The following is a 23,825-nucleotide window of genomic DNA, read 5'->3' on the forward strand; positions in this document are numbered from 1 at the left end:
GGGGCTTCTTCGCTTCTTAACCCGCCACCGCTGCGTTTCTGGGGCGCGGCTTCTCTGATTGAGGGAAATGCTTGCATGTGTTGTCTCGTGTGTGCCCGAAGTCTGCCCGGCTCCTGAAAGGACGCGGTGGACGGTGACACCACGCAGAGTCCACCCCTCGGAGATCAGAGCTAACCAACAGCCTTTGCTGCTCTTCGGTTCCAGGGAGACTGAAGCTGGAGAGTCAGTTCTGTGGGATGCAGTAGTGGTCAGGGACCACAGGGAAAACGCTTCTGGGGCGCAAGTTGAAGGGGAGAGGGGGGACTCTCGGACAGCTTTTCATCAAGTGGGGAGAGCACTGTCTCCTTTTCCCTCAGAAAATCCGTTTTTCCCCTGCCTGCATACTCGCGGACTGAATCCCTATCCCAGCCAGCGAGCAGCACCATCTCACAATGGGGAAATTCTTACCCCGCATTTCGAGGCGTAACCTGTTTCTTTCAGTGGTGTGACACCTGAGGTCTATTTGAAAGGGAGAGGTATTTGCCAGGTTTCCTTTTCCGTTGGGATGGTGAACGTGACGGTCATGGTCTGGGAGTGTGTAGAAAGTGACCATCTGAACCCCGGGATGAGTGGGTCTTCTTGATCTCCATCTGTTTGCTGTAATTGCAATGATACTATCTACCGGGGGAATTGAAATTGTCTCTGAAACCCGTTTGTGGAAAGTAAATTGCTCCCTACCAGTTTTAGTCTACTAGCAAAATTATGCAGGATGTTACCAATCGCCTCGTGCTGTGCATTAACATCAATTCAGTAAAAATCCACCTTGAGAAGGTGCTCTGCGTTCCCTTTGCATAGCACCTTTATTCCTGAGAAGTTTTACATGCTTGTGGTTACACTGCTCCGCGTCCTCAGGTCAGAAGGTGGCTTCTCCTACACTAGTCACCTTCTGTGTCAGCTTACTCAAGGAGGACTCCAGAGTTGTGTCCCAGGTGGAGGGATGGATTTGTCCTTACCTGAGATGGGGAGGTGTGGTGGTGGTGGTGCAGATGGAGGAGCTTGGAAATAGTAGGATCTCACTTTTTTTTTTTTTAAAGATTTTATTTATTTATTTGACAGACAAGAGATCACAAGTAGACAGAGAGGAAGGCAGAGAGAGAGAGGGAAGCAGGCTCCCCGCTGAGCAGAGCGCCGGATGTGGGGCTCGATCCCATGACCCTGAGATCATGACCTGAGCCGAAGGCAGCGGCCTAACCCACTGAGCCACCCAGGTGCCCAGTTAATTTTTTTTTTTAAAGATTTTTTTATTTATTTGACTGACAGAGATCACAAGCAGGCAGAGAATCAGGCAGAGAGAGAGAGGAAGGGAAGCAGGCTCCCTGCTGAGCAGAGAGCCCGATGCGGGGTTCGATCCCAGGACCCTGGGATCATGACCTGAGCTGAAGGCAGAGGCTTTAACCCACTGAGCCACCCAGGTGCCCCGGATCTCACTTTTGAATATATTTTGTTTTAGAATCTATTAAATATCCAAACGAGGCAGACTGTAGATATTTCAATGTAGAACTCGGGGGTTTTTTTGTAAAAAAATTTCAGCATTTTGATTTACTGATAGATTGATTTCTAGAATGCTCATAGTCTGCAATCCAGACTCCTCAACAGAAGAGGAAATTAATGTTCAGAAATAATACAAGGCAAAATATCTCATATATGGATTTCTGCAGTTATAGCTAAGTCCAGTGTTTTAAGAAAAGTAAACACAGAAGCAGTTTAGCTGGGGAGTATTTAAATACTGCTTGATGAGAGGAGTGTTCCTATGTCTCAAACTAGGACCACCTGTGGTGTCATTTACACTCTAGAGCTGTATGGGAGATCAGGTTGATGGAGATGCCAGATGAGGCCACACCCTTGTGTGGCTCCTTCCCTTGCCTCATTCTCAGTCCTTGCCCTTCCATTTTTCCTGATAATTTCTCCTTAATAACCACACGTCATTGAACTCTGTGCCAGCTTCTGCTTCTATAAAACCTAACCTCAGACAGGACACATGTCTAAAATAAAATATTAATCTAAAATAAAATAATCTAAAATAAAATAAAATATTAATCTAAAATAAAATATTAATTAAAATAAACTAAAATATTAATCATGTGAAGTATATCCAGGATATTAAAGTTTCTTTCCCATAATAAGATGAGCAAGGAAAATCAAGAAAACTTGCTTAAATGCATCCTGATATGAACAAAGCTCTGCAATTTTAGAGGAGGGTTAGAATGTGATGGTGACTATCTTTGTCGGGGAGTGCCTGTCTCTCTGGTCAATCCCTGATGAGCAGGGTACATGGTGTTCTCTGTTGTGTGACTTTATGTCTGTGGTGGATCTCTAATGGTTGTGTTTTACAACTACCTAGTGTAAAACTAGGTAATTTTGGCATTTCTTCCTAGTGCAGGTGTTCTCAAACTTGAAGATACATCAGGATCACTGGGGAAATAAGAACACAGATGCCCCAATGTGACTGAGGTACGAAAGGACCTAAGCATTTGTGTTGATAACAAGTTGCCCAGGTGCTTTTGAAATGACATGGTTTGAGTGTTTTGGCTGTTCAAGGATTGAAAAGTAAGAATGAGGATTAAAGGGGTGACAATAAATACAGTATTTAAAATACGGTCTTTAAAATATGGAAGGGTCTGAAAATCATTATTGCTATTAGTGCAGTAGTATAAGACTCTGAAGCTGGTTACGAATAGGAAAGCACTCTATGGATTGCTAACTTGCAGCCCATGTTTCCTGGAAGGCTCATTGCAAGTCCAAAAGAAAGCACAGGGTGGAGAATGAGACCTCTAACCCAGGTAAAGGAAGTAAGAAAATCTTAATTCTTGAAGAAGCAAGATCCCACCCTAGATAGGTCTCCTGGAGACAGGGAGATTCTTTTATTTTTTAAAGATTTTTATTTATTTATTTATTTATTTGAGAGAGAGAGAGAGAGAGAGAGACAATACAAGCTGGGGGAGAGGCAGAGGGAGAAGCAGAAGCAGACTCCTTGCTGAGCAGGGAGCCTGATGTGCAGCTCACTCCCAGGGGGTGGGGTCATGACCCGAGCCGAAGGCAGACACCTAACTGACTGAGACACCCAGGTGCCCCAGGGAGATTCTTCTATAAGGTGAAGTCACAAACAAGAAGAATGAGTGTGTACCATTAAGTAGAGAGTGATTCTATTTCCTCCTGGGTACTTGAGCTCCTAACATTAGAAATATGCTAAATGGGAGAGAGCTGAATTCCTCAGGCTTGGAAGGGACCTCCAGGACTATAAACTGGTTTTCACTGAACTGAGCCAGGGATACATAGTCTCATTGTTGACTAGACACCCAATTACAGTCACTACACTACAAAATTGTGTTGCCATATAACAGAGTTAGAAACCAGCCTGACTTCTGAAGGTTGGTAGAAGGAGTATCAGATACCTGATTACTCACCTTCCTCACTTACACATCCTCCCTCTCCTTTCCTTTCTCAAAAACCCAGTTCTGGTGTCCAGGCAGCACAATAATTTCCAAATCCACAATACAATTCCCAAACCTGGGGTGATATACTGGATCAAGGACAGCCACCGATAAAAGAGATGTCAGCACTTAATTCTGTGATCACCTCTGACCCCTTAAATTCCCACAATTGACTCCATTTCTTTCATGTGACCATTCGTTTCCCTGATCCTTCCCTTGCCCTTTCACCTGTGGGCTGAGCACTGGCTGACTATCACAGCTTTAGTGTGATGTATCAGGAAATGGATGCTATTGTGTCAAGGGCTGGGAAGAAGAAAGACTCAGGGCCACTGTTACTTCCTCAGTGGAAGCTGCTGGAGGTGAAAACACTGACCCCACTGGCAGAGATCCTATGTGATTCATGGGAAATGGTTAGTAAATTCTGAGAGGGGAATTCAGAGGAAAAATTTTCTCAACAAGAAGGCAAGCAGAGGGGATTTAAGAGAGACTCTGCGCAGTATTTGTAGTTAAATTATAAACTTTTGGAAGAATCTTCATCAGTTGTAGATGGCATTCCTACCCTGGATTGAGAAGATGAGGAAGGAGAAGTGGGGTAGTGTGTCAGTATGAATATTCACTTTAACTTTGTATAGAGATGAGTCAGCTCAAAATATTTATAGAAGTCATTTTAATTTAACAGTAATAAGACAAAATTTATGAAATCACTATATAATAAAAATATATGATAGGACTATAACTTAAAAAAGCAAAAAATAAGAGAAAGGAAAAAGGGAAGAACTGGGAATCACTGGGAATAGATACCATAAAATGATTTGAAATAAGAGATGATATATAAATAGATATGGCAATTTCTTTCATCAATTTCTTTCAACTTTGTCTTATAGATTTTAGTGTCAAATGTATTCCTTGGTATTTTATTCCTTTTGATGCAATTAAACTGTAATAATATTTATTTTCTTTAAAGATTTTATTTGTTTATTTGACAGACAGAGATCACAAGTAGGCAGAGAAGCAGGCAGAGAGAGAGAGAGGGAGAAGCAGACTCCTTGCTGAGCAGAGAGCCCGACGCAGGGCTCGATCCCAGGACCCTGGGATCATGACCTGAGTTGAGGTCAGAGGCTTTAACCCACTGAGCCACCCAGGCACCCCTAAACTGTAATAATATTTAAAAAGTTATTAATTAAGGAAATAAATTTAAAATTAAATACATTATTAATAATTTTAAATAAGGAGAGCTGAAATTTTTACCCACAGTTTGAACTCCTATGCTGACCTGGTTTTTTTTTTTTAAAGATTTTATTTATTTATTTGTGAGAGAGAGAGCATGAGAAGGGGGAGGGACAGAGGGAGAAGCAGACTCCCCGCTGAGCAGGGAGCCCCATGTGGGACTCGATTCGGGGACTCCAGGATCATGACCTAAGCCGAAGGCAGTCACCCAACCACCTGAGCCACCCAGGCACCCCTGTTATTTTTTTTTTAACAAATGTTCAGGTTTCTTGGCCTGTCCTATGTGTTCACTCAGAACCTTCTATCACCATCTTTTCTTATTTCGTAGTCTGCTGCTCTCCCCACCTCTTGACAATCTACCTTTTTTTAGATTTTATTTATTTGAGAGAGAGAGAATAAGAGAGAGAGAGAGAGCATGAGAAGGAGGAAGGTCAGAGGGAGAAGCAGACTCCCAGCTGAGCAGGGAGCCTGATGTGGGACTAGATCCCAGGACTCCAGGATCGTGACCTGAGCCAAGGCAGTCGCTTGACTCACTGAGCTACCCAGGAGCCCCCACCTCTTGACAATCTGAACACACAGGATTTCTCACAATCCTTGAGGCTCCATAGGATCTTTCCAGGTGATTTTCTTTCTGTCAGAAAGAACTGGACTCAATTATGACTAAAAAATATGTTTAAAAAACCCTTGCATGTATTTTTGTAAGACCCAAGGTGAGAGATTTCTCAAAATTTCTGAAACTTAGAAATTTCCTACTTTTTAAAACTTCTTAAAAGAGATTTTATTTACTTATTTGAGAGAGAGCACGTACACGTGGGCATGAATAGGGCAGGGGCAGAGAGGGAGGGAGAGGGAAAAGCAGGCTCCCTACTGAGCGGGGAGCCCCACATGTGATGGTCTCAATCCCAGGACCCCAATATCATGGCCTGAGATTTAGTCAGATGCTTAGCCGACTGAGCCACCCAGGCGCCCCTCTTTTACACTATTTTAAAATTCTCTGAATTTCTCCTTTGAAGATCCTAACAGAGTAAGTAATCTTTGTATACTTAAGTATGTGGTATTCATTTTCACCTCTGTTATAAGACAAGGGGCTTTTCCTGGCCTTATAAGCCATGACATCATAATTTCCTATTTATTAACAGTAGTTAATAAAATGTTCACAAGTGTTTAAATGAATGAGTAAATGCTATTACAACAAATTCATAGCACGGAAACCAGATTGGGACAACAGTTTGTCTTTGCCCTACAGACAAAGCAGAACTGAGAGACTCGAGTGTCCTTGACCATGAGTACAAAGGGGCTGAGTACCGGAAAACAGGATGAGAGGAGCCCAGTGCTGTTCACTTTCCACTGGCCTGGATTTGCAACCACAATCATCCAAACCGCCAAAATAGCATTGATTGCATAAAAAGTAGCAAAGAAGCTCACTAGAACCAAGATGGTGCATGTGGCTCTGGCCTCGTGGGACGTTCTGGGGCCAAGGCGGCTGTTGTGAATGTGCTGTACTTGCTGCTTGTGCCTGAACAAGATGAAGATCATGGAGCTGCTAGCCCACACCATGAAGCCCAAACTCAGAAAGTCAAGGAAAAAATATGTGACTGTATTTAATATTTTAAATCTCAATTCCTCATTCCAGGAACACTGTCCATTGTTTCTCACACTAAGGTTTTTGCTATTGGATGGACCATTCATTATTACAAGAATAAAAGAATTTATCAAGAGATGTAGTATCCAGCAGAGGAAACAGCAGAAGCCAATGAACTTTGGGGATCTAATCTTGAGCTCCGCCCACCTACAAATACTAGGGTTCAGTTTAATAACTTGGTAGCCATTGAGGAGACAGAGAGTGTGGAAGGAAACCCCAGTGCTCACTCTGTAACAATAAAAGATAAGTTTACAGGTAGCGTCATTCAGGAAATATTGGGATCCAAAAGCTACCATTGTTTGAGGGATCCCTTTGGAGAAAAGGACCACGGAGTTGGCTAGGACCAGTTGGTTGAGAATCAAGTCTGTAGGTCTCAACTTGTGTCCAGTGAGCAAAGAGAAAGTGTAAAGACAAAGAAGGGATGAATTTCCTAGGATCCCAACGCCAGTGTGAATGACAAAGATAATTCCCAATTCCAATTTGCCAGAACCCATTGCATCAGTATCTAGGGGCTGATTTTAATTGAAGCCAGAAAAATGAGAGGGAAAAAATCAGAAATAAATGTCTTGTCAACCCTATGCAGAGTATTTTTCAGCACTTATTTTAAAACTTTTTTTCTCACTTTAAATGGATATTAACATTTTATGCTTTTTTGGTGTGTATGCAAAGGCAATTCACTGATGAATGGATTAGAAATAGCCTCTGATAATCATAAAAGTTGCTGAGAGACTATAACTTAATTATTCCAATAACTAAAATGAAAGGATAATTATATAACATGATGAAGGTGCTAATTATCACTACAATGGCAATCATATTACAATATATAAATGTATCAAATTAACATATACACATTTACTCCCACGATGTTATGTCAAATACATTTCAATGAAAAAATAAAATCCATTAAAATAGAAAGAAGGAAGAGAAAGAAAACTCTGCCAAATGAATGAAACAAACAAAAGAAATAACCTCAGTGCCCACCTGTAAGTTTCTGGGTGACTGAATGAGGGCACGACTGCCTCAGTTCTCAACAGCTGTGGCGAGGAGGACGGGAGGTCTCTGTATAGCGAGGCAGTCAGTATTGTTTCAGTCATTTTTCCAACATGACCGAGAAATTAGGAAACATCGTGAGCATAAAGCAAATTTTATGTCTGCTTATGGGTGTTTTTCATCTGTCAGAAAGACTGGATAAATGCAGAAAACCGCCCTCAGCTGGAGCACACTACACAGGAATTTAAAACATCTACCAAGCATCTCAGGTGACTGTGCAGGATGCCTCAGACACCCACATCTGGTGCTACCCCTTTCTGCCTGATTTTATTTATGTGGTTTTTTTAAACTGAGGTATAATTGTTATACAACATTATGTCAGTTTCAGGAGAGTGATATAATGATTTTATATTTGTATATATTGCAAAATGATCACAATAAGTCTACTTAACATCGGCACCATACATAGTTACAAATTTTTTTTCCTGTGATGAGACTTATGAGATCTACTCTCTTAAAAACTTTCCAATGTACAATACAATATTATTAACTCTGATTACCATACCGTTTGTCAGCCTCCCGTAACTTATTTATTTTGTAAGTGGAAGTTTGTTCCTTTTGATTCCCCTCACCTGTTTTGCCCATCGCTCTCCACCACTTCACAATAACTCAGAAGTCATAATCCCTCTGACACTGACATCCACATGCAAATTTCAGCTTTTTAAAGTAAAGTGTCATATTTATTACAGTATTTGTGTATTTCTAAAATACTTAAAATGTGCAAAACTGTGTTGCTCTGTGTAGTAGGCTTCTATCTTCTTTTCTATGTTTCACTGATAGAATTTTCTGGTGTCCCAATAAGCTCTGCGATTTTATTTTGGATCCTGTATATCACGGTGGTTTTCAGGAGCATAAGCATTGCATCATAGCAGAACTGATTCTACAGAGTTTTTTCCAGGATATATTCTTTCTTTTTTTCTTTTTAAGATTTTATTTATTCCTTTGACAGAGAGAGCACAAGCAAGGGGAGTGGCAGGCTGAGGTCTAGGGAGAAGCAGGCTCCCCTCTGAGCAGAGATGGGGCTTGCTGTGGGGCTTGATCCCAGGACTCTGGGATCCTGACCTGAGATGAAGGCGGACACTTACCCTACTGAGCCCCCCAGGCACCCCAAGCAGTAATGGTCTTTCCAAGAGTTGAGGATTATGGGAGGGAGGGGGGAGTTAGTATCTCATAGTGAATATTTACTTAAATTTTACCCATACATGGATTTGTTACAAATATTCATATGAAAATGACAATGTTATAACACCATTTAAGGTTGAAATGAAAAATATAGGAAATCACTAGTGTAATGAACATCAGTTACAAAACAAGGACAAGTGAAGCAAAGTAAGAGAAGGGATAAAGAAAGAACCAGGAATCATCTTCAAGAAGAATCACAAAATGAAGTGTAATGATAAAAACATGTGTCAGTAAAATTTGCTGTGAGAATTTAAAATATTTGCTCAAAACCGAGAACCTGACAATTACAACGTTGCTGAGCTACCCATCTCACTGGCCCCTGAGGACCTTCAGCAATTTGAAAGCAACAAAGACTCATCATTTCCGCTGATCATAGGGGTTCTCTGGAGCCCAGGGGAGGCTCTGAATTCACTGCCTCTTGCTCTTCTGACAGGGTGTCTGGTCAGAATATTATTGATTTTTTTTGCTTGACAAAGAAGAGTCTTATAAATGGAACGCCATTTGGGTGCAATCATGCCGTAGATCAGAGATTTTATGGGCAGAGAGAGAGAGAGACAGAGAAATACAGGAATGGGTCAGTCCACAGGGCAGTCCTTGGAGGGTAGAGAGTGTCAGATTAGTCTGACAACAAGACAACTGAGGCACTTTGAAAACTTTAAATTCCAGGATAACATATCCACTTTGAGATTTCAAGCCCTAATTATTCTTTTATTCATAGCCCCACAAGCTTTTCACCCCATTTATCTTTACACAATATTTGCATTTCTGTACATGACAGATAGACGAGCCCTTCACTGGTCTAAATGAGAAATAGGGTGAGCAAGCTTCCACTGATGACAGAAATTTAGAGACACGTCACTGAAGACCCCATTTAGCACAACATTTTCCTGCTCAAAACAAAACAGAACACAAAACCATGCGCACGCACACACCGGCAGCGGATATCACACAGACACTATCCGTCCCCTCAGAGTGGGGGCTCACCTTCTGCAGGTTGTTACTCACAGCCTGTGTCTTGATGCCTTGAGACTGGACGCTGCTCTGGTGTTTTGTGAGAAGCTAGTGAGAGAAGTTTCAAAACAATGTAACTGAGGAGAGAGGGGAGATGTTGGGCAGCCCTGAGGCAGTTTGATGAGACTGGTGACATGCTTCTGGTTTCCTCAGCAAATGTCTTTCCTGTTTGTATGTGTTTGGTCATCTTATCTACCCTTTCTCTCTTTCTTTCTCTGTTTTTCTCTTTTCAACTATCATCTTTCCATCTATCTACTATCTGTCTACCCGTCACTTATGGGTCTGTATATCTATCATCTACCTAAGACATTTCCCACCCCTGCCACGAGCTCAGAAGGCCAATGTTTAAAATAATTATCCTGGATTTCCTGAAATGGGTTATTTTCCAAGAATATGATACCTACCTGGAAAGAAAAGCTGTTTGCACAGTTTGTTGTGGTTTGCTCCCAGGACAAGGACTGTCACCACGGCATCTGTGAAGTGTCTCAGTAGGACACAGAGAGATAAATGTTTGGTCTGTGATCTCATCTGCTTGCCGGGAAGTGATTATCATTTCATCTGTAAGTGCAGTGACAGTGTCTGCATGGGGAGTACAGATTAATTCTAATTAATCCCAAAATAACTAAAAAATATTTGGGATTTCAAAGACTTCTGAAAGCTATTAAAAGTGCCAATAGGATGTCCATTAAGAGTGACAGAGGGGAGGTCCCTGGGTGGCTCGGTCAGGGAAGTGTCTGAATTTGGCTCAGGTCATGATCTCCGGGTCCTGGGACCAAGCTCCACACCGGGCTACATGCTCAGCAGGGAGTCTGCTTTTCCCTCTCTCTCCCTCCCTCCAAATTGGGTGATCTCTCTCTAAAATAAATAAAATCTTCAAAATTTTTTGTTTAAAAAAGGGTGGCAGTGGGGTGCCTGGGAGGCTCAGTGGGTTAAAGCCTCTGCCTTCGGCTCAGGTCATGATCCTAGGGTCCTCGATCCCAGGATCGAACCTGGCATCAGGCTCTCTGCTTGTCAGGGAGCCTGCTTCCTCCTCTCTCTCTTCCTATCTCTCTGCCTACTTGTGATTTCTGTCTGTCAAATAAATAAAATCCTTAAAAAAAAAGGGTGGCAGAAACAGATGGAGAGAACCTACTTTTGAAATAGTTTAGTCTTGGGTTACCTGGGTGGCTCAGTTGGTTAAAGCCTCTGCCTTCGGCTCAGGTCATGATCTCAGGGTCCTAGGATCAAGCCCCACACCAGGCTCTCTGCTTGGCAGGGAGCCTGCTTCCTCCTCTCTCTCTTCCTGCCTCTCTGCCTACTTGTGATCTCTGTCTGTCAAATAAATAAAATCTTCAAAAAAAAAAAAAGAAATAATTTAGTCCTAATGGAATGTGGAAGAATACCGTTTTATCTAACTAGTGAAAGAAAGAGGTTGATCAAATGTCTTAGTCAGTTTGAGGGCTCTATTTACAGAAGATAATTCCTTCTCATTTCTGAGAGCACTGAGCACAGTGAAACTGAAGGGAAAAACAGTGTGGATGGAGGGAAAAAGTATATCCAGAGTTGTGTGAATAAATAGGGTATTGTGAGGTGCTTATTTGTTCAGTATTTTAACAAATATTTATTGTGTAGTTTATGGGTTTCAGGCACATTTCTAGGCATATGGAATATATCAGTACACAGAATATAAATAGAAATCCTGGAATTTACTCTGTAGTTGATGAAAAAGGGAACAATGCACCTGTGATACTAAGTCACACAGTGTGTTAGAAGGTCATACAGAAACAGGAAGAACAGAGTACAGGTGATAAAAAGATCAAGGATTTGAGATGGATTAAAGTTGTGATTGGCCCTCCCTCCCCCAGACCCCCACCTGCCTGGTCCCTGTCTGAGGGAGAGTGGTTTCATGGGCTCCTCTTCACCTTTCTAGCTGGCACTTCTTGCTGTGGGGAACTTGAGGGCTCCCCTTGGCCTGGATTCCTGAATCCTGAATCCAGTCCAGGGCTTATATGATAAAGTCCACATTTCTGGCAACCAGCACAACATGAAGTCAAAGATTGTCCCTGAGATGGCAAGCAGTGTCTGGAGGCTTGGAGGTGAGGCTGAGTGGATAGTGTTCGGGGAATCATGTCTGCTTTATATCTGGTGGGAATTGAGAGGGCAGTGGGGGCAGGATTCTGTACTGGAACTACTGGCTGAGCAGTTGAGCCTCTGTTCTGAGGGTCTGGGGAGCCACAGAAGATTTGGAGCAGAAAAGGGAGGTGATCTGACTCATCATGAACAAGTCCTCTGGGAAATTCTGAGTGGAGAACCAACTGTGGGGGCGAGGAAGGAGAAAAGTGCAGTAGTCTGGAACACTGCTGAAGGTGGCTGGACCAGAAGGGTGGCTGAGGAAGTGGGGGAGGTAGTTGGATTCTAGATCTCTGGGAGCTGGATGACTGCAGGGTTTGGGTCTAGCACCTGCAAGAATGGAAACACCGTCAACTGAGGTGGGGTCGGGGGTGGGATTCACTTTCTGGGGCAATACTCAACCAGTAGGAGGAGGAAAAGAAAGGTAACTTGGCTGTAGGAACCAGTGTGTTCAGATGCTTAGGGATGACAATGAGTTGGGTGTTCAGCGAATGAATTGTAGGTCTCTATTATGTCTGCTGGGCACAGAAAATTGAGGGATGGGGGCAGAAGCCAGTCGTGGAATGGCAGCCTGAGGTGATCCGGAGACCCCAGGGTAAGTTACTACAACAGTCCAGGGGAGGGCTGATGGTAGCTGGATCATAGCAATGGCTTTGAAGTTGGGAGAAGAGGTTGGTTTTTCTTTCTTTTTTTTTTTTTCAAAAAAATTTTTTTAAAGATTTTATTTATTTATTTGACAGACAGAGATCCCAAGTAGGCAGAGAGGCAGTAGAGAGAGAAGAGGAAGCAGGCTCCCTGCTGAGCAGAGAGCCCAATGTGGGACTTGATCCCAGGACCCTGAGATCATGACCTTAGCTGAAGGCAGACACTTAACTGACTGAGATACCCAGGTGTCCCTGTAGATGAGTCAGTATTTTCTTACTTGTCTTATTTCAGTGTTTATGTTGTCATTGTTTTTTAATAACGGAAGCCTGTTATTTTCATATAGTTTGTGTATATCTTTTGATAAGTTTTATATTTGGCTTGAGAGCTCCTGCTCTATAATTTCACAGGTATGTTTTCTTCCACAATCTTGTAAGAGTTATATATTTTTATTGAAGTCTTATCTGAAATTAATTTTTCTGTATGATTAAGAGCAGAGATGAAAACTGGAGTTTAACCAGTAGGATTACCACTGAATGATTTTTTTAAGCAGCCATTTTCCAATGTTCTGTAGCACCACCACAACCCAGTCTTGCAGGAGGAATCTAAATATGGGAGGCCCTCTCTATAACTTTTATAAATGATTGTTAGTTTTGAACTTGAATTCCAATGCATTATGTCAATCAGACACTCTTTACTTATCTTATTTTTTAAAGATTTTATTTATTTGAGAGAGAGAGAGCACACACGCATGTGAAAGAGAACAAGTTGGGTGGAGGGACAGAGAAAGAGGGAGAAGCAGACACCCCGCTAAGCAGGGAGCCCCATTCGGGACTCGATCCCAGGACTCTGGGATCATGACCTGAGCTGAAGACATACCCTTAACAGACTGAGCCACCCAGGCACCCTGTTTTCTTATTTTATTTTTTATTTTTTTTTAAGATTTTATTTATTTATTTGACAGACAGAGACCACAAGTTGGCAGAGAGGCAGGCAGAGAGAGAGAGAGGAGGAAGCAGGCTCCCTGCTGAGCAGAGATCCCGATGCGGGACTCGATCCCAGGACACTGGGATCATGACCTGAACCGAAAGCAGAGGCTTTAACCCACTGAGCCATCCAGGCGCCCTGTTTTCTTATTTTAAATTCATGACTTGCACTAATCTCATAGAAAAATTACTGCAAACTTTTTAAAAAAGATTTTATTTATTTGACAGAGGGAAAGAGATCACAAGTAGGCAGAGCAGCAGGCAGAGAGAGAGCGGGGAAAGCAGGCTCCCCACCGAGCAGAGAGCCCGTTTCGGGGCTCAATCCCAGGACCCTGAGACCACCACCTGGGCCGAAGACAGAGGCTTAACAGACTGAGCCATCCAGGCGCCCCTAAACTTTTATATGAAAATAATTTTTGTATATTTTTAAAAAGATTTTATTTACTTGAGAGAGAGAGAAAGAGAGCATGAGCAGGGGAAGGGGGGGAGGGACAGGGAGAGGGAGAAGCGGACTCCCTGTTGAGCAGGGACCCTGGAATCATGGCCTGAACTGAAGACAGACACTTAACCAACGAAGCCATGCAGGTGCCCCTGGAGAACTTGTTTGATGGGGAAGTTCATGTCGCTCTTTCTAAGAGCAGGAGTTACTTAATTTGGATCCTCCCTTTGTTGCCCAACACCCTGTGATTATGGGAATATCATAATCTTTTATTGGATTTGTGTTTCTGAAGTCTTTAAGGGCTGGAATGATCAGTAACTACAGCAATTTCAGATTTATTGGAGTTTGATTTGGACTTTTATATGAGCAAATTTTATTAATTCCCAGAATACATCTTCTTACCTAAGTGTTTAAGATTTAACTTTATTTTAAAAAAGAGATTTAAATTGGGGTGCCTGGTTGGCTCAGTGGTTTAAAGCCTCTGCCTTCAGCTTAGGTCATGATTCCAGGATCCTGCTCAGCAGGGAGCCTGCTTCCCCCTCTCTCTCTGCCTGCCTCTCTGACTACTTGTGATCTCTGTCAAATAAATAAATCAATATTTTTTAAAAAGAGCTTTAAATTTATTTTATGATGTTTCTTCCAAAAAATCACAAATCTTTCCCTTTTTGTTAGTTTACTTCACTGTCCTAGGTCTATTACATATGTGTGTGTGTGTGTGTGTGTGTAACTAATCTCCATGCCCAGTCGGGAGCCCAAGAGACAGCTTCAACTCACAACCCCAAAACCAAGACCTGAGCTGAGATCAAGAGTTGGATGCTTAACTGACTGAGCCACCCAGGTCCGTCCCTCTTACATTTTTTACTCTATTAGCTACGTCCCAAATTTCTCTTTTCAATATTAAGCGGTGTTTTAAAAATTATAAAATGTAAGTTTAAAAATGGAAAATTTCAGTGTAAGTTTTTAGGGAATCAATTATGTATAAATGTCAGGAGCATATGCCCTGACACCCGCCCCTCCTCTAACCCCCTTCCCCCTTCCTAGCCCGGACAGGTAACCCTGTTTCGCCAGCGGAGGGTCTTTCTAAACCAATCTACGTTCAGTCACTCAGATCTCTCTTAAGTCATAGCTGCTGATCCAAAGCTCAGTGAATCCTCCTTCTACACACACGTACCTATGAGAATTAGTAACGGAAACCTCCCTAGAGTGCAGAGAGGAGGTTTCAGCGGGGAGCTCCCGGGCGCTGCCGCGGGCGCTCAACGCAGCCCCACAGGAAGGGGTCCCCTTGACCTGGCAGATGCATACTGCTCTACACGGCCCGCGGCAGAACGCGAGCGTGGCTCACCCCCCAGCTCGGCAACTCAGCCACCGAGAAGCCACTCGACCTGGAACTCCCAGTTTATCCCAGGGGACTTCTAGTTTATAACACTCCTCCCAACTTGCTCTTTTCTCCGTAAAGGTGGGCTCTTCTCCTTCGTCCTTCTGCCGGCGGTTTTGCCGTAGCTTCTTCGTCCTGGATTACAATTCTTTTATTCCCCAATAAGCCCATGTTTGGCTGATAAGATAACTGGCCGTTTTATGTTAAGGTGAACAGGTTTTGCGGACTTTTATTTGATGTGTTTTTCCATAGTGGCCACCCGACCTTCCACCTGCGGCGGAAGCTCTCACCCCGCTGCAAGCCACGAAGAAAGGAACTACGTTACCCAGAAGACTGTGCGCCCAGCTTCCTGATCACGCTGACCAATGAGGACGCACAGTGGGCGTGTCCAAGAGGGAGGACGGCCAGGGGGCGGGGCTCCCCGCCGGCAGCTCGTGGAGGCGGTGCTCCCAGTCTGCGTCAGGCGGAAGGAGCTAGAACCTAGGGGAGCGGAAAGAATACACGTGTGCCCCGAGCAGGAGCGGGTTCGAGGTTCAGTGTGAGCGCGGCTCCGGGGAGCCGCGCTCGGGCCTCCTGCCCGGTGCCGCCGTTATCGCTTGTCCCCTGGCCCAGTTGAGCCCGCACGTTACGGTGGTGACGGCCGGGCTGGCGTACCCGGCTCAGGTGAGAGCGTGTGTTCTCTGGACCTCACCGGCCCGAGCCCCAAGGGGGTGGGTCTCCTCCGGGCACTGCCAGGCCCGGCTCCCCAGAACGCGGGCGTTCGTGGGCGGGGACCCATTTCTGGCCGCCCGTGGAAAACGTGAGGAAGGGGCCGGCGCGTGCGAAGCCCGGGGCGCGCGTGAGACGAGCCTCGGCAGAGCTGGGGGTCCGACTGCCGTCTGCCGCGAGCAGCCGGGGCGGCGGGGTAGGGAACGGGGACGCGGGGTGGGTTGGCGCTGTGCGGCCCGTCAGCCGCTGCCCGGGGAGGACGGGCTTGGGGCGCGGGGAAGACGGCTGCGAAGGACGCGGAACGGTGGTGCTGGTGTCCCGCGGCCGCGCCTGTGGCTGGAGCAGGACAGGAGGAAAGACTCTCCGTCGGCCTTCTGCTTGCGGGTCTGGACGCGCTGCGGCGAGGCGCTGGTGTGAGGAGCAGGCTTCCGGGAGAGCTTAGGAGCTGGGTTTCGGACACACTGTTTCCGAGCTCCCACAGCAGAGGGGACGCCTTGGCGGCTGTAGTCTCTGCTCTGGACTCCGCGGAAGCGGGCGCAGTGATGTCGGTGTCGTGACCGCCCGAGTCCTGCCCCAGGACCGAGACTGGCTCTCGGGTTTAAGCTGGAAAAATCTGGACGCTTCTTTAAGAAAGGCCCTGAGAGGAAGGAACAGAGAGCTGGGGCTGGAGGGCGGGCGGAGCGCCTGCAGGCGGGAGGGTCCCGTGGTCCAGGGCTTTACTGCGGGAGGGGAAGTTGCAATGAGGAGGGAGCCCTGCTGAAGTGGGAAGGGGAGGTGTGAGGGCGGGTGAGGGGTGTCTCTGCTCTGAGGCTCAACAGACTGACTATTCCCCGTGGAGCGAGGAAGGGCCAGCCTGGCTGGTGGAGCAGCCCAGGTTCAAGAAGGTCTCGTAGGTGCCTCCGCTCTCCCAGGAAGTACAGCTTCAAAACGCTGTAGCTTTAGCCATTTAACCTTACACGAGCAATAGTTGACTGAAATGACAATATACCTCTGTGATAAAATGTATATATATATTTGGATTTTGTCATGGACTCTTGCCATAGATCTCCTAAAGCCCTTGGGATTTCCTGGGTGTTAGCAGTGGTTTTTATCATAACTGTCCCCTTTTATCACACAGGAGTTTATCCTAATGAGGTGACTTGGGGTGGGACTCCTGGATAGCCTCAAGTTGGGGGTGGTCAACAGAAGGACCAGGTGATTAGAAGTTTAAACTTTCAGGGTGCCTGGTTGTCTCAGATGGAAGAGCATGAGACTTTTGATGTTGGGGTCAAAAGAGTCTGAGCCCCACGTTGGGTGTAGGGATTACATAAAAATAAAGGAGATGTTAACAGCAACAACAAAAGACATTTCAACTTTTAGCTACCCCCTACCTCCTAGATGGGAGAGGAGCTGAAGGTATAAAGACTGGAGCAGTGAGATTCAGGAAACCTCCAGGATGGTGAACACATTGAAATAATAGACGTGCTGGGAGGTTGTGCTCACTGGCCCTGATGGCCACTCCCATGGTGCTGCCACATAGATAAAAGAGACATCCTCAGACCCTTTGTTCTAGGCCCTGGGTCATCTTAGGTGCAGAGTCCTTAATGAAGTTCAGAAGTTGTATTGAGGTGTCCCATTTCTCTAGTCCATAAGGTGACACAATGAAGGGCTTCCTGGCACAAGAGCCAACATGCCCACAAGGGAGTGTTCAGTGAACCACAGGCCTGTGTTAGATCTGCTGGGGGCAGAGACTGAGGGGCAGGAGTCAGTCGTCAGGTAGCAGCCTGAGGAATTGGGTCTGCTGAGTGTCCTGGGTCCATGGAAGGTTTGGAGCAGAGAAGGGAAGTGATCTGATTCAGGTCTAAGTAGGCTAGTCTGCCTGCAGAGTGGAGGACAGATTGTGGGGGTGCAGGTGGAGGAAGGGAGACCCCAGTGGAGGCCGCAGTCTTGGTGAAGGTTAATGGTAGCGGATCATAGCACTGGCACCATAGTTGGAGAAAACTGTATTGTTTCTTGGCTATTTTGTAAGTAGGGATGATTTTCGGCTCTACAGGATGAGAGAGCGTCTGGGATTACTCCAGGATATTTGGCTTTAGCTGGAAGCATGGAAGTGCCATTGCTGAGATGGAAAGTTCATAGCAGCACTGTCCGGAGCTCAGTGTTTGCCATGTTGCATCTGAGATATTGCAGGGATCTCTGAGTGGAGGTGACAGGTGGGCATCTAGAAGCAAACATCTGGATTTCAGGGAAGGGGTTTAGGTTTGAAGACACCCCTCAGTGGTGGCAGGCATGCAGACCGTGTCATATTTAAGAGGGGCAGTCTGCAGATCATGGTGGCAATGCCATTACAGGGGAAGGATGGTGAGGATATTCTCCATGGACTGACCCACTTCTTGGGCACCTGGATAGGGATGGCTGTCATCACTAAGACATGAGAAGGTACAGTACCACGGGGGTGGGGGTGGGTGTAAGGGAACAGGCCTTAAGTGGGAGTCCAGGTGGTGGCACAGGATTCCCAGGGGCTGGATGCAAGATTTATCGAAAGGCAGAGCAGGGCGCCTAGGTGGCTCTGTTGGTTGGGTGACAGCCTTTGGCTCAGGTCATGATCCTGGAGTCCCGGGATTGAGTTCCCACATTGGGCTCCCAGCTCCATGGGAAGTCTGCTTCTCCCTCTGACTTTCTCCCTTCTCATGCTCTCTCTCTCTCCTAAATGGACAAATAAAATCTTTTTTAAAAAATTACAAAAATAAAAAGAGCAGTAACAGAGATCAGATGACACTGAGTAAGGTGTGCTACTTTTTTCGCTCTACAGGTTCAGTTTTGTGACAACTCTTGCTGGAACCTGAAGCGGGTCAGATGGGATGACAGATTAGCTTAAGGGAAGAGGAGGTCAGCTGAGAGTCTGTTTGGCTGCAGTGGGAGAAGTGGGCCTGGCTTTGAATGAGATGAGGTGAAGAGAGGTGTGACGGGTGTGAGAACAACACAAGCAGCACTGAGAAGGAGGAGGGCTTAGGGGGTCTGATGCCTGCATGGACTAGAGTGGCTAAAGTTGGAAGACGGAGCCAGGCAACATGGGGCGGTCCTCAGAGCAGTGCTGGGGCTGCGTCTAGCAGGAGGGTCCATCTGACACCCTGGGATAGCCCGGGATCCTCTGGCATTTGGCAAGTACTGGCTGGGAACCACTTGCAGAGTGACATATGGGGAAGTCAGAGAGGTGCCTATGACAAGGACCAGAGGTATCAGTGGTGTTGTGGGTGAGTGGTTGTGACCTGGCATGTGAGAAAGGAGCGGTTCCATTGTGCAAATGCAGAGGAAGTATGAAGACGCACTCAGCATCCTTGTACTCAGGGCTAAAGGCAGAAGGCTGAGCCTAAGTGACATATGGGGCACGATCTGTGTGATCCTAGGTGAGTTGACTGTGAGGAGAGTGGCAGGGACTCTATACAGCGGCCTAGAGCATGGGTAAGATTGCCTCTCTCCCCATCTGTTCTTACTGATGACTGGCAATAGTGAGGCATTTGACATGACGGAGAGGGGTACCCTAGGGTGGGACCCGGTGTCTCCTCTGAGTTGGGGAGCTGTGGAAGAGGGCCATGGACTTGGGGGTCTTGGCTAGAGAGGCTGCTTAAGCACTGCTCTGCCCTCTTCATGACAGGGCCATGTGACCTTTGAGGATGTGGCCGTACTTCTCCCAGGAGGAGTGGGGTCTCCTTGATGAGGCTCAGAGACGCCTGTACCACACTGTGATGCTGGAGACCTTGGCGCTTATAGCGTCCCTGGGTAAGGACCCTCATTCACACACCATTGCCTTATAAGAGGCTGTGCTCTTCTCCTTTTTCCAAGGATTTCTGTCCCTGCCAGAGCTGGGCCATGGGCATTGCTTCCTTCCCTGGTTTCCTGGCATAGGTGTTGCGTTTGCTGGGCCTGGGCTTTATGAAACCCCAACATGTTCTGCCTTGAAGCCTCTCACAGAAGGGTTTGGTTTCTGAGCCTTGGACCTGCCTGATCGGTGCTGATTAGCCTTGCTCCTCCTTACTTTGTTGACTGTTCTCATTTGTGGAAGATCTCTGTCATAGGTTCTGCCCCCTTCTGTTTTGTGTACTGCCTGTGTAGGGAATTATAGACACTGACATGGTCAGTATTTGCAGGGAACCCCAAATTATTTTTTGCAAGACCATCCTCAGAATCCTCCTACCAATAAACTTCTTTCCTGTAATCTATCAGTGTTTGGGTCCCTCTGGGCCAGTGTCACCCACTTAACTGCCCTGTTTTCTCCTGAGGACATCAACCTGCTAGGTCCCAGAAAATTGCCTACGTTGAATGGAGGGGTACAGGAGAACCCTGGGTACCTGATAGCTCAGACATCTCTCCAACCATAGGAAGGGGGATCAATAGGATCTGGTGAGGAGGAGCAGTGGGAAGGCATAATTTCAGGATTGAGTATAAATCATACCAGGAAATTGTCCTTTGCTTACTACTGTTTTAGTGCCAAGACTTGTGGCCATACTTTGCTTCAATCCTTCTTCCCCGCCCTTGACACTTTGCCCACTTGTCATTTCTGCTGTGACTTCTAGTCCCTGGGTCTCTCCTACATCTGTGTCCCTCACACCTTTCCCCTTTTCTCTATCCACAGTGTTCTGCTACATTACCCTGCACTGTGTGTGTCATGAGATATGCACATAGCCCTAAACGATTGACCACCAGCTAAAAGGCAGTTGTCTTCTTCTGGGGTGGGACATACATTCTAAACAGTACACACTTGTCACCAACAGGCAAGGTCCTGCTGAGAACCTCTCACAGAGGAGTGAGTTGTACCAGACCTTTCTTGCTGGCACAGCACTCTATCCTACTTTCTTGCTAGTTGTGAGGCCCCTGTCTTCCCACACACTTTTCTATAACCATCAGAGGCCCAGTGCTACACAGCATCTCCTTCCTGCTCCTGGCTCCCTTGTCCTGAAAACAAACCCATGGATTCATTCTTGGTTTTGTCCTACACACATTTGTAATGGGCTGTCCTGTCCCACCAAAGCCTCATAAAACTTCACTGGCATTTTTCTGCTCTCAGGTTGTTGGCATGGGGTAAAAGCTGAGGAAGGTTTTTCTGAGCACTGTGTTTTTGTGGAAAGAGTGTCACATTCCAGGACTCCAGATTTAGGCCTGTCTATCCCAGGGGCTTGTTCCTGTGTTGTGTGTGTCCCAGCAGAGAAAGACATCTTGTACCTGGCTGAGCACGAAGGAGCGTGTGCTGGGCTGAACCTGTGAACTCGTGGGCCTTGTGGAAAACTGTGCTTGTTTAGTTCATACATAGACCAGAACCAGAAGCAGGACTGTGACAAGGAGGACCTTGGAAGGGAGGACCACAGGGCTTTGTTCATGAAGAGCAAAATCCTCGTGTCAGACAATATTGTCATCTGTGGGGAAGTTGAGGATGGTTCCCTGGGCAGCCTGGGCTCTCTCCAGCACCAGGCCATCCCCAGTGAAGAGCATCCACACAGCAGCAGTCGGAGCAAGGCAGTTTCTCACATTCCGTGAGGGCAGCACAGCACGGGTGGGCAGGCCTGCCACAAAAAGGTTAAATTCAAGGAGCAGCAGAGTGCTCACACTGGAGAAAGCCTTCACGAGTGTAGTCAGTGTGAAAAGTCCTTCATCTCCAAGAAAAGACTTCTTGAGCACCAGAGAATCCACACTGGAGAAAGACCTTATAAGTGCAGCGAGTGTGAGAAGTCCTTTGTCTACAAAAGCAGACTTCTTGAGCACCAGAGAGTCCACACTGGAGGAAAGCCTCACAAGTGTAGCAAATGTGGGAAGTTCTTTAAGTACAAATCTAGCCTTAATCAACACTGGAAAGTTCACACTGGAGAAAGGCCTCATCAGTGCAATGAATGTGGGAAATCCTTCCCCTATAAAAGCAGACTTCTTGAGCACCAGAGAATCCACACTAGAGAAGGGCTTTACAAGTGCAGTGAGTGTGGGAAGTCTTTCTTCTACAAAAGAATACTTCTAAGGCACCAGAGAATCCACACTGGTGGAAAGCTTTGTGAGTGTAACGAATGTGGGAAGGTCTTTAGACACAGACCCAGTCTTCTTCATCACTGGAAAATTCACACTAGAGAAAGGCCTTATAAATGCAGTGAATGTGGGAAGTCCTTCATCCATAAAAGGAGACTTCTCGGGCACCAGAGAATCCACACTGGAGACAGGCCTTATAAGTGCAGTGAGTGTGAGAAGTCCTTTGTCTACAAAAGCAGACTTTTTTTTTTTTAAAGATTTTATTTATTTATTTGACAGAGAGATCACAAGCAGACAGAGAGGCAGGCAGAGAGAGAGGAGGAAACAGGCTCCCTGCTGAGCAGAGAGCCCGATGCGGGGCTCGATCCCAGGACTCCGAGATCATGACCTGAGCCGAAGGCAGTGGCTTAACCCACTGAGCCATCCAGGCGCCCCAAAAGCAGACTTTTTGAGCACCAGAGAGTCCACACTGGAGAAAAGCCTTTTGAATGCAGCCAGTGTGGAAAGTTCTTTGGACACAGCTCCACCCTCCTTAAACACCGGAAGGTTCACACCACAGAAGGCCATCTCAGCACGGTAAATGTGGAAGTCTTTCATCCACAAAATAAAGATTTCTTTTGCACCAGAGAATCCACACTGGAGAATGGTTTTAAGAATGCAGCAAGTGTGGGAAAACCCTCATAAAAGGGTTTGAATTCAATGAGCACCAGAAACTCTGGAGAAAAGCCATATGAATGTAATGAATGTGGGAAATTCTTTAGACACTGATCACTGATCCACTCACATTCAACACCAAAATGTTCATGCTGGAGAGAGGCCTTGAATAAGTGTAATAAATATGGGATGTCCTCCATGGACAAAAGAAATCTTGAGCAAAGAGAATTCAAGCTGGAGGAAGAAGCTTTGAGTATAATGGATGTGGGAAATCATAGGAAACCTCGTCAGCCTCAAGGATAGACTTACTCAGCACCACAAAGTCCACACTGGAGAAAAGCGTTTCTGTGCAGCAAATGTGGAAAGTATTTTTTTTAAGATTTTATTTATTTATTAGACAGAAAGATACAGTGAGAGAGGGAACACAGGCAGGGGGAGTGGGAGAGGGAGTAGCGGACTCTCCACTGAACAGGGAGCCCAACGTGGAGCTCGATCCCAGAACCCTGGGATCATGACCTGAGCCAAAGGCAGACGCTTAACAGCTGAGCCACACAGGTGCCCCTGGAAAGTATTTTGGTGGAAGATATTGCTTCATCAGGCCCCAGGAAGTTCACAGTAGAGAAAACCCTTAGTAGTAGACAAACACCTTATTTTTTAAGCCATGTTGAAGTTTGGAGGTTATGTGCCCTTTGCAGGTTTAGATAGAATTGTGATTTGCCAGTGTAAAGGGGTGAACAGCTTTTGTGAGTTGCAGTGTCATGTCAGGAGCACAGTATGAGTCAGAAAATACTTCTTATTCCTAATTTGGCATCCTTTGCATTGCTTCCTAAGACATTCTGGGAAATACTGCAGGGCTTTGTGATTAATAATGTCGCAGTGCGTTCCTGTGTCATAACTTATTAAGGGATAATCTGATGGGTTGGTATCAGTTTGCATTCTCACCAGAAAAACCAGAACCAGAGTTCCAGTTTCTTTATATCCTTGTACCTAGTGTGGTCAGACTTCCTAATTTCAGTGGTGTAGTAGGTGTGTAATGGCACCTGGTGATGTTAATTTGTATTTCCCTAAGATGTGGTATTTAGATGTTTTTCATGTGTTAATTTCCAGCTATCATATCTTTGGAAATTTCTGTTTGTATGATTTATCATGTTAATTACTGAGTTTTGACATTTGTCCATGGATTATGGTTAAAAGTCTTCTATTTTATTTTTTTTAATTTATTTTATTTATTTATTTATTTGACAGAGAGAGAGAGAGAGCACAAGTAGTCAGAGAGGCAGGCAGAGAGAGGGGGAAGCAGGCTCACTGCCGAGCAGAGACCCCGATGCGGGGCTCGATC

At 45.7% G+C, this 23,825-nt stretch overlaps 2 protein-coding genes and 1 long non-coding RNA gene across 3 annotated transcripts; 2 read left to right on the plus strand and 1 right to left on the minus strand.

The window, feature by feature from the left end:
• Positions 1–5,894: 5,894 nt before the first annotated feature.
• On the minus strand, positions 5,895–7,155 carry LOC116861119 (vomeronasal type-1 receptor 1-like). Its single transcript, XM_032847598.1, has 2 exons — positions 7,144–7,155; positions 5,895–6,851 (listed from the first exon to the last, which is right to left on the minus strand). The coding sequence occupies exons 1-2, from the start codon at positions 7,153–7,155 to the stop codon at positions 5,895–5,897; spliced, it is 969 nt and encodes a 322-aa protein (XP_032703489.1).
• An 8,574-nt stretch (positions 7,156–15,729) lies between these two features.
• Positions 15,730–21,280, plus strand: LOC116861185. Its single transcript, XR_004381427.1, has 3 exons — positions 15,730–15,799; positions 19,479–19,603; positions 20,889–21,280. It is a non-coding gene; the product is annotated as an uncharacterized LOC116861185 (long non-coding RNA).
• Positions 21,281–21,355: 75 nt separating this feature from the next.
• Positions 21,356–22,852, plus strand: LOC116861120 (zinc finger protein 549-like; the record flags this gene model as incomplete). The annotated part of the gene is made up of 2 exons (XM_032847600.1): positions 21,356–22,062; positions 22,267–22,852. Coding segments are annotated over 2 exons (957 nt in total), but the record flags the coding sequence as incomplete, so codon positions are not given.
• Positions 22,853–23,825: the final 973 nt, after the last annotated feature.

Source organism: Lontra canadensis, unplaced genomic scaffold (genome assembly GCF_010015895.1).
Source record: "Lontra canadensis isolate GAN:19392208 unplaced genomic scaffold, GSC_riverotter_1.0 scaffold191, whole genome shotgun sequence".
Lineage (NCBI taxonomy): Eukaryota > Metazoa > Chordata > Mammalia > Carnivora > Mustelidae > Lontra > Lontra canadensis.